This window comes from Leptosomus discolor, unplaced genomic scaffold, assembly GCF_034619465.1.
Source record: "Leptosomus discolor isolate bLepDis1 unplaced genomic scaffold, bLepDis1.hap2 HAP2_SCAFFOLD_35, whole genome shotgun sequence".
NCBI classification, from domain to species: domain Eukaryota; kingdom Metazoa; phylum Chordata; class Aves; order Leptosomiformes; family Leptosomidae; genus Leptosomus; species Leptosomus discolor.
This window is the reverse complement of record NW_028237764.1, coordinates 2,320,872-2,338,872: the sequence shown is the minus strand read 5'-3', so window position 1 is coordinate 2,338,872 and position 18,001 is coordinate 2,320,872. Positions and strand designations below refer to the sequence as shown.

General features: G+C 51.1%; 1 protein-coding gene across 1 annotated transcript; it reads left to right on the top strand.

Moving 5' to 3' along the window:
- Positions 1 to 8,774: 8,774 nt before the first annotated feature.
- Positions 8,775 to 16,524, top strand: LOC147413008 (olfactory receptor 6E1-like). The gene is made up of 2 exons (XM_086480874.1): positions 8,775 to 8,821; positions 15,537 to 16,524. The coding sequence occupies exons 1-2, from the start codon at positions 8,775 to 8,777 to the stop codon at positions 16,522 to 16,524; spliced, it is 1,035 nt and encodes a 344-aa protein (XP_086337000.1).
- Positions 16,525 to 18,001: the final 1,477 nt, after the last annotated feature.

Here is an 18,001-nt window from a genome sequence, read left to right as displayed (position 1 = left end):
CTCAGGCTCTTTGGCCAGAGGCTGTGGTTCCGCTGCTGCGTTCCCCTGCATCCAGCTCGCTCTCTCCTTCTCTGCCTTCCTGGTGCTCCACAGCCTTGTGACCGTCCCCTGCAGCTCAGCCACCTGCCGCAGGAGGTCCTCCACCTGAGCACAGCTTTTGCAGCTGCATTTGTTCCCCACCCCTTCCCCAGGAGGAAGGTCTAGGCACTTCCCCCAGGCTGAGGGCTGAACCGCAGCCTCTCCCTTCAGCAGCTCCGTCTGGGTGGAGGCACTGGTCCCCGCCGGGGCCGGTGGTGCAGAGTGTCCAGCCAGAGCTGCAGCCTTGGCTCTGCCACGAGTGCCCACCCTTCTGCCTCGAGGGTCAGGGAGGATGAGCGCCCTTGGCCTCTCCAACTGGCGGAGCTTCAGCGCCCTCCCCGCACAATGCCGCGGGAGCTGCTCGCTCCGCTCCTTTGCTCCCCACAGGCTCCTGTTGTGGGCAGGCAGTGACAGCCGGTGACAGCCGTTGCTCTGGCCATGCCGACGGCCCCTCCGCCTCTCCCCGTAAGAGCTGCAAGCTCTGGGTGGGTCTCACCGCTCCCCTGGCGTTTCCCTACAGCAGGAAAACCTCAGGAAAGCTCCTGAACAGTGATATCTGCTGCTGGCCGGGCCCGTCCCGAAGCAGCTGATCTCAGTGACTGATGTATATTATGTTTAAGTTTCTTCTTGAGAAAATGTACTGTCATTTTCTGTGTAACCAGAGTGTCATTGTCCATGTCTGCCTTCCTGTTTGTAGGGACTGGATTTGTTGCTGACAGTATCTATTTCCTGAAATCCTCAAGTGTGAGATTTTTGGGTTTTTTTTTTTTAAGACTACTATAATCTTTCTATCACATTGAGGTGGCTACTTGTTTACAGAATCTTCATGTATTCATTGGGAAGAAATGGATCTCAGGAATCAGAAAACATGGAGGAAAGCTCTGCCTTGTTCAGTGTCATCTTGCTTCTCATATCCCAATTGCATGAAGCATTTGTCAGATTTCTTTTGTAATGCTTTTTATTACATTGAAAATCGGTGCATGTTCCGATTTGCCCTAGAGCGCGTTTTTAGCCTTAGTTCTTGCATCCAGAAGGCGCTGAATTCAGGAGTAATAGAGGAGGTCACAGGCAGGGCCTTAATCATTCCTCACTGTGGAATCTTTCATCCTAGTCAGGTGTCCGCTTCTTGTGCAGTGTCTGTGTTTGTGGGGCGTGTAATAGTGGTCAGCTCGTAACCTTTGGAGTGAATCACTGACATGTGACGCACAGCAATGAAGTAAAACATCCCTTGAGCTGCCTGAAAAACTTCTCAAGGGAAAAACTCACCCACATGTTTGCTCTGAAGAAGCTGCGGTTGGCTGGGGCAGACGTGGTAACCGGCTCCGTAAGGAAGTGTCAGTGTCAAAAGTGCAAGTGGAGCATTCCCCACCTCTGTTTTTTTGAGTGAGGTGCGTGTGAGTAAACTACACTCACAGCTCAGACATGAAGGCTTTTATTGCCTGGAACAGGCTGCCGGAGGGCTAAAGTACTGCATGGGTCGCTGAGAGCCGTCAGAATCTCTGGAGTGCTCTGAGGTTCCGTTGTGGAAGAAAATGAAGAATATTTGGGTCAGTTCTGCCCAGGCTGTTCTTGCTTCACATTAAAACAGGACACTAAGCTAAATGGGTCGTGCTGGGTGAGGTCATAGGTGGCTGCACAGGTGACAGGTGAAGAGCAGCCCCTGCCTTGTGCAGCTCCTCCTGCTGTCCCTGATGGCTCAGGAGCTGCTAGGGCAGGAGTGTGCAGCAGGCTTGTGCCGCTGCTGGGGATGTCAGTGATGGCTGAGGAGGGGACAGGACAGAAGCATGTCCTGGATCTCTTCCCGTTTCTGGCTAGCCCCTCTTGGCTGAGGAGCCAGGAGGTGCGGAGCAGGACCACGGCATGGGCAGCTACTGCTGATGTCCCCTGTGCCTGAGCAGGAGATAGGGCAGAAGCAAGGTCCTGGCAGGTGGAGGCGCCTGTGATGTCCAGGGGGTTGAGGAAAGGGGAGGCCAGGAGGCAGCCCCTGGGTTTGCAGCTGCTGCTGAGGTCCCAGGTGCCTGGGGAGTTGGGAGAGCAAGAGCTTGGAGCTGGGTTGTGCAGGGGCTTGGGATGGCCGTGGTGGGTGAGGAGGTGTGAGGCCAGGGGCCAGCTGGGTCTTTGCCAAAGCCGTGGTGATCTTCCTCTGTACCTGCATTACCACTACTCTGCCTGTCACACGCTGTATTTGATTTCTCTGCCTTTTCATGGATTTTCACCTGTCCTGATAAAACGACCATTTCTAAAGTCATCTTTTCAGATGCCAACTGCTCAGGCAAAGGCCTTTTCCATCATCCTCCAGTTTTTTTCCTTCCTTTACTCTTTGTTCATTCAGACACCTCTCACCTATGCAGCTGCTTTGAGATTCAGGGACTAAAAGATTTCAGTAGTCTAGTTTTCTCTCGCCAGGTCTTTCATTAGGTTTATACCTACCTTTGTGTATGTATTGATCTAACACATTTCTCATAGGATTATCCCTTGTCGAAAGGCGACCTCCTTAGAGACATCTTGTACTTAGCACACAGTTGAGGAGTGTGTTTTATTGTTGATGAGACTTGGTCATGCTTTCCTTTTCTTTGCTTGCCCATGGGAGAAGTCCTTCTGTGCCTGTGTGCAGGCAGTTCTCTAAGGAAAGCAGGTGGGAGATGGTGCAATGGAGCTGTGACATGTGTCTGCAGACTTGAGTGGAGAAGTCTGAGGTAAGAGAGGATGTAAATCCCTGTTGGCCAAAGACAGCAATGGGGAGGTAGAGGAGGTGAGGAGCAAAGCTGTCTGTACTGTGTCAGACCTCAAGGGAATGCTGTTCCTAGCTGTCCAGAGCTCCTGAGGAGATACTGTGCATCACTATCAATTGCAGAATGCTTCTATCACCTCTTCTCTAAACTGAAAATTAAATAAAAGTACACTTTAAAATTAATTTTCATTAGGTGGACTTTTCAATTTTTGTCTGTAATTACATTCTGAAAGGATTCCAATTAGCTATAGAAATCTTGAAGACTTGAAAAAAACTGAAGACAGACAAATAGCTCCTTAGGGCTTTCTGTCTTTTAATGAGCCCCATGGGGTATTTGGCCTTAAGTAAAGGAATCTTAGCTACTGAGAGGAGACTGAGCAAACTGTCGTCAAAAAGTCGTCAAAATCACAAGCAAACCCCAAAGTCCCTTGAAGGACTGATTGGCCCCACTGAGGGCCACTGCTGACAAAGCCTCCCCAGGGACTCGTTACAGCAGAGAACTGGAGGCTGTGCTTGCAGGTAGGCAAAGGCCCTGTGCAGGGGGCTGGAGTGCTGAGAAAACCCTGGCTTGGTTTCACCCAGCAGAAAGTCCAAGCCCTGACCCTCAGGCCCTGGGCAGGCAGATCCTGCCCCTCGCGGGGGGCTCAGGGCTCTTCCCGGGGGCAGTGGGGTGTGAGGGGGAGCAGTGCCAAAGGCAGGGAAACTGGACAAGCCCTCCCGGCTTCCCCAAGCAACGGGGAAGGAGAAACAGAAAGTTCTGCCTGGGAGGCCTTGGTGGCAGAGGCCACTGCCATAGCCAAGGGGCCCAAGGCCTTGCTCCTGTTGGGCCTTTGAGCCTTGCCAGAGCCCTCGGCCATCTCTGCTGCAGGCTGTCCTGCACTCTGCCACGCCTGCACCTCTTCCCTTGCAGGCTGCACACACCCATCTTGCTTTCCCACACAGCTCTGCCCTCAGCATTTCTAGACCTTTACTGATGTCTCTCCACCCTCACTGCCTGTTCCTTGAAACACAAAGCCGTGGGCAGATCCTGACACCCTCTGGGGGAACTCTTGCACCACAAGGCTACCCTTTGAGGGAGAGTTCTTTTTCCTCACAGAATCACAGAATGGTGAGGGTTGGAAGAGCCCTCTGGAGGCCCTGGTCACACTCTTCTTCACACATCCCAGGATACCACTGGTCTTTTTTGCCACAAGGGCACGTCTGGCTCATGGTTAACTTGCTGTCTATTACAATTCCCAGGTCTTTCTATGCAGAGCTGCTCTCCAGCAGGTCAACCCCCAGCCTCTACTGGTGCAGGGGGTTATTCCTCCCCATATGCAGGACCCTACTCTTGCCGTTATTGAACCTCATGAAGTTCCTCCCTGCCCAGCTCTCCAGCCTGTCCAGGTCTCGCTGAATATCAGCACAGCCTTCTGGTGTGTCAGCCACTTCTCCCAGTTTAGTACCAACAGCAAGTTTTAGTTGTATATTTTAGCAAGTACTGCAGCAGGTATCACCTAAATGAGAGTTTGAAAAATCTGGGTGAGTGCAACAATCATAGAATCATGGAATCGTGTTTTTTGAACACCTCCAGGGATGGTGACTCCACCACTTCCTCCACCACTTCCCTGGGCAGCCTGTTCCAGTGTTTGACCACTCTTTCAGAAAAGAAATATTACCTCATGTCCAACCTAAACTTCCCCTGGTGCAACTTGATGCCATTTCCTCCTGTCCTATGACTTCTTACTAGGGAGAAGAGACTGACTCCCACCTCACTACAACCTCCTCTCAGGTAGTTTTAAAGAGCGATGAGGTCTCCCCTCAGCCTCATTTTCTCCGAAATGAGCAACCCCCGTTCCCTCAGCTGCTCCTGACAAGACCTGTTGTCCAGACCCTTCACCACCTTCGTTGCCCTTCTGTGGACACGCTCCAGCACCTCAGTGTCTTTCTTGCAGTGAAGGGCCCCAAACTGCACACAGCATTTGAAGTGCGGCCTCACCAGTACTGAGTAAAAGGGCACAATCGCCTCCCTGCTCCTGCTGGCCACACCATTGCTGATACAGGCCAGGATGCTGTTGGCCTTCTTGGCCACCTGGGCACACTGCTGGCTCATGTTCAGCTGGCTGTCGACCAGCACCCCCAGGCCCTTTTCTGCCGGGCAGTTTTCCAGCCACTCATCCCCTAACATGTAGTGCTGCATGGGGTTGTTGTGACCCCGAGCAGGACTCAGGCACTTGGCTTTGTTGAACCTCCTACAATTGCCCTCACCCCATTAATCCAGCCTGTCCAGGTCCCTCTGCGGAACCTCTCTAGCCCTGAGCAGTTCAACACACCCAATTTAGTGCCAACAGCAAACTCACTGAGGGAGTAGTCGATCCCCTGATCCAGATCATTAATAAAGAAGTTAAACAAGACCGGCCCAAATACTGAGCCCTAGGAGATACTACTTGTGACCAGTCACCATCTGGATTGAACTCTGTTCACCATCACCCTGTGCTTGACCGTCCAGCCAGTAACCTCACCCAACCTGAGCTAGTTGTCATGACCAGAAACTCCACACAACACCCCTTTCCTGTCCTGCGTAACCACCATACCAAATGGAAGCCAAATCATGGACAACATGAAAGCAGATGGCACTTGATGGACAATTTCATGGACATTTGAGAGGGGTGGCCCATAGTTGAAGCAAGGACTGCTGTCTGTAAATACCATGATTGGAAGGGAGTGGTTGTAGAAGAAGGACGTTTGGAGAGTGTGGGACCTGAATATGAGAGAAATGGTATGGAATAATAGGTGGAGATTGGACTGGGCCTGGCTGGGCTGGAGTTACTTCTCTTCATGAAAGCTCCCATGGTGCTATGTCTCAGTTTTGTGACTAAAATAATGCTGAGAACACACGAATGTTCTAGCTGTTTCTGAATGGTGTTTGAAAAGCTTCAAGGCCTGCTCTGTTTTGACTGTGCCACACCAGTGAATAGAGGGGTGAGGGTGCAAGAGGTTGGGGGCAGACACAAGCAGGCCAGTGACCTCAAATCACCATCTTAAATTTTCTTGCTTTTACTCTACGTTTCCTCTTCCCTTGTCCCACTCAGGTTGGGGGAGGGAGGTGAGCAAGCTGTAGGGTGGTGCCTCATATCTTGTAGGGTTTAAACCACAACATGTATGAACAAGGAAAGGCTGGTTACAAATGGAAAAGTTCAGGGTAAAAAGGTAGTTTGGAGGATGTGGAGAAAATTGAAGAAGGCAAAAATAGGGTTTCAGGAGAGCAGAATTTGACCTTCTGAGGGACCTCCTTGGAAAAATGCCATAGGCTGCAGCCACCAGAGAAGACAGGTGCAGAGAGGTGTTTGATGCTCAAGGAACTCCTCTTCATGATCCAGAATGTTCCACCTTGACATGCTGGAAGTCACATAAAGGTGGCAGGAGGCTGGCATGGCTGAGAAAGGAGCTGCTGGTTAAAACCTAGGATGAAGGGGAAGCCCAGAAAAGGTGGGGGCTGGCTGCCTTCCAGCCTCCTTGGTTCTGGGATTCTGGGAGGAGAGGGACACTCCAGAGCTCTTGGCAGCACTGCCCTCTTGCCAGGATCTCCCTTCGTCCCAGGCAGGCAAAGGCAAGGGCAAGGTCACTCTGATGCTGAGGAAACCTGGGGGTGTTCCATGAAGGCTACAGGTCCTGACCTCCAGCCTCTGGGAAGGGAGAACATGTCCCTCAGGCATTGCTCAGGCCTCTCTTGGGGACAGTCTGATCTCACGGTGCAATGGCAAGCTCAGGTGTGGGACACTGTAGGACATCCCGTGGTGGAGACGTTCAAGGGCTCTGGCAAGACAAAAAGCCCCCAAGAGAGCCGAGGTCTTTCTCCCCTTGGCAAGGGCTGTTGTCTCAACCCCCAAGGCCTACTGGAAGACCCCTTCACCTTACGGCACCAGCACCTCAGTGTCTCCTCAGCCCACCCAGGACAAACCCAGAAGCAGAGGACCTTGGCCCTGCCCTTGGCACTGCACATCCCCACATCACCCTGCCCCAGGAAGAACCCTGAGGAATGGCTGAGGGAAAGGGTCTGCCTTGCAGGGGCTGGGGAGTCAGGGCTTTCTTCTGTCATGATAAAGCACAGCAAGGTTTACTCAGCATCAGAGCCACCTTCACCTTGCCTTTGCCTACCTTCCTCACTGCCTCCAGTTTTCTCCTTTAAAAAGCCCTGAGGGAGGCGTTGTCAGTAACATCTCTCAGTGGAACCCATTAGCACTCCAAGAAATTTTGGAGTTTGCTTCTGACTTTGACTCCTCGAGAAGTTTCCTCAGCTTCACCTCAGTCTCTGAGTTTCATGAACTTCACACTAAACCACCAGAGAGATGATTAAGAAGTTCTTGGGCTGTTGCTGTGCTGCTGATCTGGGCTGGGCTCCTGGGCCAGAGAGAGCTCCTAGCAAGCAGGCAGAGCTGCAGGGAGGCAGCTCTGCCCAGCAGCAGCTGCTCTGCCAAGCGCAGCAGGGCTGAGGGGGCTGCCTGTGGGCACCAAGGAGAAAGGAGCGGGGCAGAGAGAGGTTGAAGGCAGGGGAGAGGGGGAGGATGGCTGAGAGCTCACTGGAGGAGAACTCTTCCCAGCCTCTGACACAGTAAGTCTCTGGGTGCAGGGTGATGTGTCGGTGGCTCCTTGCAGGATCTCCTGAATGTGTCCAACCTCTGGGATCTGTCTGTGATGGAGAAGAGGAAGCCGGGCTGCAGAGCAGGGCTTCCCTCCTGCGGTGTGAGAGGGACAGGGCATGACGGCTGCCTTCTGGTGGGGATGGCTGTGGGGTGAGAAGATGGGATGTGAATCCAAGGGTGCTCAGGGCTGTCCTTCCAAGCAGTGCCTCTTCACCCCAGGGTCTGTTTCCTGGGGCAAGGACTCTGTCACCAGCCAGCATCAGCACTCAGCTGGCCCAGGGAGCTGGTCATGGAGCTTTGGGGAGAAGCTGTGGGTGGAAAGTGACATCCCCAGCAAAGATGCATCTCTCCTGACACATACATCTCTTCCTTCTGCAGAGAAAAGAGACTGAGAGCAACCTGCCTGGGATGTCATCAGTGTGGAGGTGCTGCTCTCTGCTCTGTAAGGAGAAGGCTTTCCTGAGTGCAGCTGTCTTCCTCTCCTGTTCCCCATGTGCAGAAGGATCAGAGTTTTACTCACCATTTTTTTCTCCTGTTCCTGCTGCTCCTGTTCTTGCTTGTGGAATGTTTGTGTTGTGGTGGTTGAGGGCAAGAAGGGTTTTCCAGTTGCATTTTGGGACACTGACCATGGGGGGCTGTGGGCAATGCAGTGTGAGAGACTTATAAACAAGTTGACTCTCCCTTCAGGAGACGCTGGGTGCTGTCTTTTGGGCGATTGAACATGTCCCTGGGGTGAAGAGTTTGAAGTGCCCTTCCCCCGTGCTGGGGGGATTTCAGCAGAGAAGGGTGGGAACCTAGTGACAGCCCCATTCTCCCCCACAGGCAAGCTGCTCTTATCATGTCTGGAGAGAGCCTGGAGATGGAAAATGGGGGTGAGAAATGTTCTGTGTCGGCCGTGAGTGATTCCTTCCCAGACTTTGCTGTTCAGGAGAGCAGAGTTGGAAGGGCTGGGTCCCTCCCTGGGCTCTTCCCTCTCAGACACAGCTGGTCTGGGTGCTGACTCCATCGCACTGGAATAAATAGGGACAATTATCACATGGTCACTGAGGGAAATACCTCTCACTCAAGTGAAGGCACCCGCTGCCAGGAACAGCTACTGAATGCACGGCTGTTTGACACCACTGCAATAGCACAGGTCTGACTTGTCTGGAGCCCATGGGCAGAGCCTCTGCTCATCAATCCTGATCTCACAGACAGGAACTGACAGAAGGTCTCCCTAAAGAAAGAGAAGTAATTTTTGGGGACATCTCTGAGAAATGACATAAGATGGGCTCATAGAAATCGGTCCTGACCTGTCAATGTCTTCTCCTCTTTCAACAGTCCCCCATTCCTGCAATGAAATAATGTCCAATGCCAGCACCATCACAGAGTTCCTCCTCCTGCCATTCACAGACACACGGGAGCTGCAGCTCTTGACCTTCGGGCTCTTCCTGGGCATCTACCTGGCTGCCCTCCTGGGCAACGGACTCATCATCACCGCCGTAGCCTGTGACCACCGCCTTCACACCCCCATGTACTTCTTCCTCCTCAACCTCTCCCTCCTTGACCTGGGCTCCCTCTCCACCACTCTCCCCAAAGCCATGGCCAATGCCTTCTGGAACACCAGGGCCATCTCCTACACAGGATGTGCTGCCCAGATATTTCTCATTTTTTTTTTTATACCAGCAGAGTATTTTCTTCTCACCATCATGGCCTACGACCGCTACATTGCCATCTGCAAACCCCTGCACTACGGGACCCTCCTGGGCAGCAGAGCTTGTGTCCACATGGCAGCAGCTGCCTGGGGCACTGCTTTTCCCTATGCTGTGCTGCACACGGCCAATACATTTTCACTGCCCCTCTGCCAAGGCAATACTCTGGACCAGTTCTTCTGTGAACTATCCCAAATAATGAAGCTCTCCTGCTCAGACACCTACCTCAGGGAGGCTGCGGTAATTGTGGTCAGTGTCTGTTTAGGCTTTGTTTGTTTTGTGTTCATTGTGGTGTCCTACGTGCAGATCTTCAGGGCCGTGCTGAGGATCCCCTGGGAGCAGGGACGCCACAAAGCCTTTTCCACCTGCCTCCCTCACCTGGCTGTGGTCTCCCTGTTAGTCAGCACTGCCGTGTTTGCCTACCTGAAGTCCCCCTCCATCTCCTCCCCATCCCTGAACCTGCTGCTGGCATTTCTGTACTCGGTGCTGCCTCCAGCAGTGAACCCCCTCATCTACAGCATGAGGAACCAGGAGCTCAAGGACGCCCTGAGGAAACTGATGACTGGTTGCTTTGCAAAAGCAGCAATGAACTGCCCATCTTCCTCTGCCTATCACTAGTAATGGAACTCATTACCGGCCCAGTCTGTCTTTGGTGGATTGTTTGCTTTGGTTTCTTGGCGTTTTAGCTTTTCTAGGCGGTATGAAATCTTTCATTAAACTAATGTCCAAGAAAATGTTATCATTCTTCGTCCTATTTCTATGTCAGTGTCTGCCTGTCTTGTGTGCTCCAGAGACTTTGTGTAAATAAGGAGCTGTGCTCTCCGTGTGTTTAATCCAAATAAAGGACCCTGCACTGACTTGATTGTCTGAGTTCCTTTCTGCAAGATCTTCTGTGGAGCTGCGGGGGAAGCATCTGTGTGCTGAGTTGGAGGGGGCAGTAGCCACCCTGAGCTGGATCTGCCTCTCAGCCTCACCAGCGTGGCCATGGCCACATCAGCCCACTTGCTCTGCAGAGCAGCACCACCAGTTCAGGGTCTGTGGGGAGCCTGGGGAGGGGGTGCAGGAATGGCCGTCCAGGTCAGCAGAGATGAGCTTTGTAGGGAAAAGTCTCTGTGGGGAGATGGGATGTCCCGGGAGAAGAGCAGGGCACCGTGTGTGTGTGTGTGCAGGGGGGACATGGAAAGAGAAACCCTTTGGTGTGGGCGGCAGCTCAGGCCAGGCTGCCCTTTCCCTGGGGCAAAAGTTCCCTGTTCTGTAGAACAACTGCACTGGTGCTCGCTCTGAGTGACCAGTTACAGATCAAAGGAAACACACGTGACCAAGGCAAAGTAAAGCAAACACAGGAAAACAAGCTCAGCCCCTGTAACTCAGACTATTCCTAGCTAGCAGGAATCCACTTCTAGAAATCTGTCAAAGGCTTTTATATCTTTTCTTTTATCTTTTTTTCTTTTTTTTCCCTTTTTTCTCTCTTTTTACTTTTTTTTTCCTCTCTTTTTTTCTTTTTTTTTTTTCCTTCTTTTTTTTTTTTTCCCAATTTTCATAGCAACAGATCCTCTTCCTGAGGATCCCCCGGGCCACTTGTCTCCTGCTGTCCTGGGGAGCAAATTTGGCACGTGGGGCTGCAAAGTGCCCGCGGTGGGGATCTCCTCAGCATGCCGGCTGGATGAATATTCTCAGTGGCCTGTTTCTTGCTCTGGGTCGTGAAGGATGCGCAGAGCGGTGTGGAGATTGAGGGCACGGACTCCGATTGGGGATAAACCAAAGACCTTTATTGTGTGTTACAGCATCAGTATATACTTTTCTCTACTAACACACGCACCACTAAGCAAGCAGTGATTGGTTCACGGGCATTGTCCATGCGCCACTACCACTAGCACCATTGGGTGCTGTCGTGCAGGCTTGAGTTCCTCTCCTATCTAACGGTGAGGATCTCTTTACTTTTGTATTATCTTTACTCTTGTTCAAGGCTCAGGGCAGGAGCTGCCTGAATCCTGTTAATTCTTTCCATCCCTTCTCTCTTTGTTCCTCCTCAGTGCAACAGTGCCTGGCCGGCTTCCAAAGGTCGCCTCTGACTTACTCCTACATCTCCCCCTTCTTTGCTTACAACCAAGACAGCTGTGACAGTCATATGTTAAACGCTTAATACATTGCAGGAGACATGGTATACAGAGAAGGATATGTAGGAAGAGAAGCAGACAGACTAACAACAACTTAATAAGTGATTTAAACCAGCTAACAAAACCCCATCCCTCTAAAAGCTCATTCAGCCATTTCCATGTTTCATCAACCCATAACTTGAGAACTCCGACCTTCAGCATCTGGATACTTTTATGGATTGACTCGGAGTGATCTGATAAATTCATGCAACACATTCCTTCAAAATCCTCACATCCATGACTTGTGCTAAAAGCAAAACACCAATAGCTGTACGATTTTGCAGCGTGACATGCCCAACTATTACACAGGCTTCTGTAGAACAACTGCACTGGTGCTCGCTCTGAGTGACCAGTTACAGATCAAAGGAAACACACGTGACCAAGGCAAAGTAAAGCAAACACAGGAAAACAAGCTCAGCCCCTGTAACTCAGACTATTCCTAGCTAGCAGGAATCCACTTCTAGAAATCTGTCAAAGGCTTTTATATCTTTTCTTTTATCTTTTTTTCTTTTTTTTCCCTTTTTTCTCTCTTTTTACTTTTTTTTTCCTCTCTTTTTTTCTTTTTTTTTTTTCCTTCTTTTTTTTTTTCCCAATTTTCATAGCAACAGACTTCCCTCCCCCCCCGCCGAAAATTGACCAGGGTGGGAGGGGCAGGTCCATACTGCAGTGTTTTTGGAGGGGAGGGGGGAGCTCGTTTTTTGGGGGGTGGGGGGATGAGATCCATTTTTGGGGGGAGGGGGAAGGGTTGGGGTGACCCCAGGTGTGATGCCGGGGGTCCCCTTTCCCCCGCCATGAGCCTTCGGCATCGTCCTTGTCCTCCTTCCTCCTCGCCGGGGGTGGGCAATGGGAGGTGCTCAGCCAGGCCATGGGTGTCGGGGCTGCAGGGGTCGGGGCCGGCCGGCCCTGGCAGCTGAAGAGGAGGACGCTCTCACTGGGCGCGTCTCTCTCTGCCACACCAGGCAGACACCGTGGGAGCCGGCGCCGCCACCAGCACCAGCTGAGCCACCTTCAGCCGTGACAGCGTCCCATGGAACCAGGGGTACTCGGAGAGGGGGTACTCCAGGGGGTCCGTCTGGCAACTGTACTTAAGCGGCAAGGCACGCAAAATTTCCAACTCCCCCTCTTCCCAAGCCTTGGGGCGAAATTCGTCCCATATCTCAGGGGAATAGATAGTACGAGTCCACTCTGGGGACTGCAATCCTGACCCACTTCAAGATACACTTAAGTTAGGACTCAATTTTGGCCTCTCTCTCCTGCACATTTCGTTCCAATTCACTTTTTAAACTATTGAGATTCTTGCTTTGTTTATCCAGCTGCTCCTTCAGATTATTTAGCTCTTCATGACAGTCTTTTCCTCCGCAGACACAGAGGTACCCATTCTGCCCCATTGCTCACCCCTGTCCTGCAGAGAAGATTAATGCGTCTTCGTGATCCTTCTTCCTTTCAGCAGCCTGGGGAGTTCAACGGGGTTGCCACTGGATCAGCTACTCCTTAAGTTACATTCCCAGCTGCTCACCTTTTTTCCTAGGTGATTACTTGTCCGGACGGCAGCTCTCAATCCGCTGCTTTATTCGTTCTGCTGGGCTCTCCACCGGTCGCTCACTGCCGCGATTCAAGTCCCTGTTCGGGCGCCATTTGTGGAGATTGAGGGCACGGACTCCGATCGAGGATGAATCGAAGACCTTTATTGTTTGCTACAGCATCATTATATACGTTTCTCTACTAGTATACGTGCCACTAAGAAAGCTGTGATTGGTGTACAGGCATTGTCCACAGGCCACTACCGCTAGCCCCGTTGGCTGCTGTCCTGCAGGTTTGTGTTCTTCTCGTGTCTAAGGGTCTGCACCCGTTTACTTCCCTGTTCTCTTCCTTTGCTCTTGTTCAAGGCTCAGGGCAGGAGCTGCCTCAATCCTGTTACCTCTTTCCATCCCTTCTCTCCTTTAAAGCCACCACACCAGCAGCAGCACGTACACAGCTGGGAAGACAGCGGGTCCCATCCCATTCCCCTCTCAGGCTCATCTGGGGTGAAGGTCATGAGGGGGCCTTGCATCCCCTGCAGCATCAACCCATGGATTTGGTTCACTTTGGTCCTTCCCCCCCGACATGTTTGTCCGTCCTGTGTTGCAGACTAAGAGATCTCTGTGGCTGCTCACGAGCCGCAGACATTCTCTGTCTCCCTGGGCACGGCTGAGTTTAACCGATGTGTTGCGACGTGTTTTGACGGCTGCAGGGCCATTTGCAACCCCTCGCGTTGCTCTTGTCTTTGCCAACTCCCACTTGTGCTCCGTGCTCGTGTTCACCTGCTGGGGAATGGCTCCTCTGCCCATGCTCAGCCTCACCATCTTGTGTGCCACCCGACCCTCTGTGCCCAGTGCAGAGACTGCTTCTTCTGGGGCATCATCCCTTTGCTGAGAGGAGCCCGCACGGGCACCAGCTACTATGAACCAAGAGCGTTGCTCTCTCCTCCGCTGTGCTGCTGAGCTCCTTCACATTGACTGCTGTGGTTTATGCCTCCATGAGAGGAACCATCCTGAGGATAACCTCTGTGCAAAGCCACGATAAGGCCTTCTTCACCTGGATATCCTGCACCTGCACATCCTCTCTTTCTTCAATCTGTGTCTCTCATGCTGGCTGCGTGTTTGGCGATGCAGGGCCTGAACAGAATCTGTCTGCAAATTTGCAGGTTCCCCTAAGGAGGTGCCTTCAGGAGAAGAATACTTTTAGATAATTTAGGTGTCACCCAACAGAGTAAGAAGACACCAGCCTTTGACTGTGTGAACTGACCCAGAAAATGGAAACTGGGATGACCACCTCTGATTCAACAATTCACCACGCTCAAACTGCTGGGGGTGACTGAGCTTGAGATTTTGCTCAAATGCAGCCAGTGGTTTAACCTCAGAAAATTTTCCAGGCGAACCCAGCGCAGAGCTTCCCCTGTGCCAGACTAGAGGCAAAGATCAAGCTGGGCATTTGGGATGTAAGACAAGCTTGAGCCCCAAGCTGAAATGTCGTGCCAACGTGGAGCACCACCCTACAATGAACTTCCCATTTTGCTCCTTGCCTAATGCTACCCGTTCTGCCCTGGGACAGAGCCTGAGGGGACAACACAGCCTGTGGAGAACTTTTGTTTCACTGCTTCAAACCCACCAGCTCCTGCCCTCGCTCTCCTCCCCTTGCGTTGTGAATCATCCTGTGTCTGGTCTCATCTGCTCTGCTCCTTTCTATGTCTAAAAATAACGGTATAGATTAAGGGAAAAACATTGGTCGTTATTATGTATACTTTTCTTGTGCTTCCTTCTGTTAGATTCGTATTTTGATTTTAAAAAATAATAACTGAGTACATCCGAGATTTGAGACTTGAACAGTGAGTGTCACCGACTGTGCTGCAGGTGCCTGAGAGAACTTGTTTCCCAGAGGCTCCCTCTATACTCAATGGAGACAAGAGAAAACACTAGAGGCTGGGTCCTCCCAGCCTATAACTGGCACGCAAAAGAAAGCTTACAAATCTCTTTGGGACACCCTTGCTCTGTGTTTCGGTCAGGACATTTGAGGGTAACAGCAATGAGCAGCTGTTTGGAAACAACTGCATTTGAGTGCAGGCGGATGTCAGATGAGACTGTGTGGAACCACAGAAAATTTCAGTCACTATTTAGAGTACTAAGGAAGACAAGTCAGACTTGGTCCTTGTTCCCCCTTCCCACCCCTGTCCTCTCCTGAAGAAACAGAGAACAAGAAGCCATGGAAGAAAGTGGGGGATTACAGAAGAGATACTTGATAGTACTTATTTTAAAATCAGCAGATTCTCAGCGATTCCTAGCCCAAAAAGGCAAATATGGAAAAATAGAAAGAACAGATTTTAACATACAGATTTGGTTTGATTTCATTTGTTTTGCTTTTTTAGTATTCGTGCAATAGAAGAGGAGAGTTTGGCACATAGGTGTGACAGAGGTTTGCAATAGGTCTGAGTGAATGAATTTGTGATTACCCAGGAATGGGATGAAATAGCTAACAGCCTCTTTAAAATGTGTTCTGGAGAAAGAAATCCTTTGTGAGTGTTTGGAAAGAGTAGAAAAGAGACAACAAATTCTGTGAGGACTCCCACTGAAATGCGAAACAGAAAAATTCAGGTGGGAGAAATGCTTGAAGGACTGTCTCTGTCTGTGTCATATAGCAAGACTGCAAGAAAGGAAAGCAGCAGAGAAGGAAGGACAGAACTATTCACCCAGATGGTGAAATTATCACAGTTGGTTTTTGCCAGGTCCCTGTCTCCTCAGGATGAACTGAAATTGAGCATGGGAGCAGAAAATGAAAGTGCAGTTACTGAGTTCATCCTAGAGGGTTTCTCAGGGCTTGATCAAAGACTACAGCTATTTCTCTCTCTGGTCCTTCTGCTCGTCTACCTGACAACAGTGATGGGGAATGCGACCATCATTTCCCTGGTGTGTATGGATCACCGCCTGCAAACCCCCATGTACTTTTTCATCAGCAACCTGTCCTTCCTGGAGATCTGGTTTACATCCTCCACAAGCATCAAACTCGTTGTGATCCTGGCTTCTGGGAGGAGAAGAATCTCCCTAAGCAGCTGCTTTGCCCAATCCTATTTCTATTTTGCCCTGGGCTGCACAGAGTTGGCTCTTCTGGTTGTCATGTCCTTTGACCGCTATGTTGCCATCTGCCAGCCTTTGTGTTACGCTGCCATCATGAAGCCTCAGCTCTGCATCTGCCTGGTTGTTGCTGCTTGGGTCACAGGCATCACACTCATGAGTTACCGTCTGGTCCTCCTCTACGCGCTGACTTTCTGTGGCTCCAACAAGATCCACCATCTTTTTTGTGACAACTCCCCCTTATTCAAATTGTCCTGCTCTGACACCAGCCTGCTTTGGAAACTAGACTCTTTTTTATTGCCATTTGTCGTACTGGGTTCCTTATGTTTAACTCTGGCATTTTACATGAGCATCCTTCTCTGTATTCTACACCTTCCAGCAGCCTCTGGGAGGAAAAAAGCTTTTACTACATGTTCTTCCCATCTCACCACCTTGGCCATTGCATATGGGAGCTGCATTGCTCTCTACGTGTGTCCTTCAGAAGATGTTTCCTTGGAGACAAACAGAATCGTAGCTTTGCTGAACACCGTCCTGTACCCATTCTTAAATCCATTCGTCTACAGCCTTAGAAACAAGGCTGTGATGCTGGCCCTGAACAAAGCCATTGCCCGTGCAACAGTACAGCTTTTCCCCTCATCATGATGCCTTTCTGGACAGTGATTCCAGTGACCTGCTGTCACCTCTTAAATGATACCAGTGCATATGTATGTGACCTCCAAACACAGATGCCTCAGGAGGCTGATGTTCTTGTGGGGTTGTGTCAGGCTAAGTGATACGAAGCTCATCTGTACAGTCGAAGAAAGCACTACCAATGGCAGAAGGAGTAGCTCAGCTAATACCCTGCCTCAGCTCTCCCAGACCCATCCCAGGAAAGCCACCAGCTCATCAAAAGCCCTTCTCTGCAAACTAAGAAGAGCACAGAGGCACAGTGGCAGGTGGAAACCCAAATTACAGGCTCCTGAGGCATGAACAGGTTGTCCCAGCTCCTTCCAGGGCTGCCCTGGGAAAGCCATCAGCCCCATTTCCAGGTGTGATACCCATCAAGAGAAGTCACTGAGAGCAGCTTTCTGGATCACCACTTGGGCTAAGGGGACTGTTGCCTGGAGGTGGAGGACACCTTTTGGGATGCAGGGCAGGAGCGTTTTTGGATTGCACAGGACTTATCATGGGAAGTTTAGGGGAGGCCCTCGACCAGTGTAACCTGTTCTGTCTTCTCATGAATCTTTATTTCTAACTCTTTCCTGGGTGAGTGAGTCTCTCCTCTGTGTGAATCTCTGAGCACAGGGGTGTGAGTGCAGCAACTGCAGCAGGACCAGGGGGTCAGACAGGCCTTGTGTCGTTTGTGGCAGCAATCGAGAGACCGGAGTAACCGGACGTTAGAGTTTGCGTTTGGGTGTGTGTGTGAGACTGAGGTGGTCTGTACCAGCATCTGGAATGGGACTGTAGCCTCAGAGGCTCATACTGAGGAGACTGAGTGTCAGAGCCCAGGCGCTGGAGGGATCCACCCTGTACAGGTTTGTCTATAGAATAGAATGGTTCAGTTGGAAGGGGCCTACAAAGATCATCCAGTCCAGCTGCCTGACCACTTGCCACCAAAATATAAATCATGTCCTTAAGGGCATTGTCTAAATGTCTCTTAAACACTGACAGGCTTGGGGTGTCAACCACCTCTCTAGGAAGCCCGTTGAAGGGTTTGACCACCCTCTTGGTAAAGAAATGCTTCCTAATGTCCAGTCTAAACCTCTCCTGGTGCAGCTTGGAACCATTCCCACATGCCCTGTCACAGGCTATCAGGGAGGAGAGCTCAGCCCCTCCCTCTCCACGTCCCCATCTCAGGAAGCTGTCGAGAGCAATGAGGTCACTCCTCAGCCTCTTTATTTCCAAGTTACACAAACCCGCTCTCCTTAGCCGTTCCTCATAGGACATGCCTTCCAGCCCTGCCACCAGCTTTGTTAGCCTCCTCTGAGCACCTTAAGTATCTTAACATCCTTGAAAATTGTGAGACCCAGAAGTGCACACAGTGCTCAAGGTGAGGCCACACCAACGCTGAACAGAGTGGGATAATCCCCTCTTTGGGCTGGCTGGTTCTACTTTGTTTGATGCACCCCAGCTTCCACTT

Coding starts and splice junctions, on each gene's coding strand:
- LOC147413008 (XM_086480874.1), top strand. CDS start 8,775: ATGTCCAATGCCAGCACCATCACAGAGTTCCTCCTCCTGCCATTCAC. Junction 8,822..15,536: donor TTCCTCCTCCTGCCATTCAC/AGACACACGGGA, acceptor GGTTTTTGCCAG/GTCCCTGTCTCCTCAGGATG.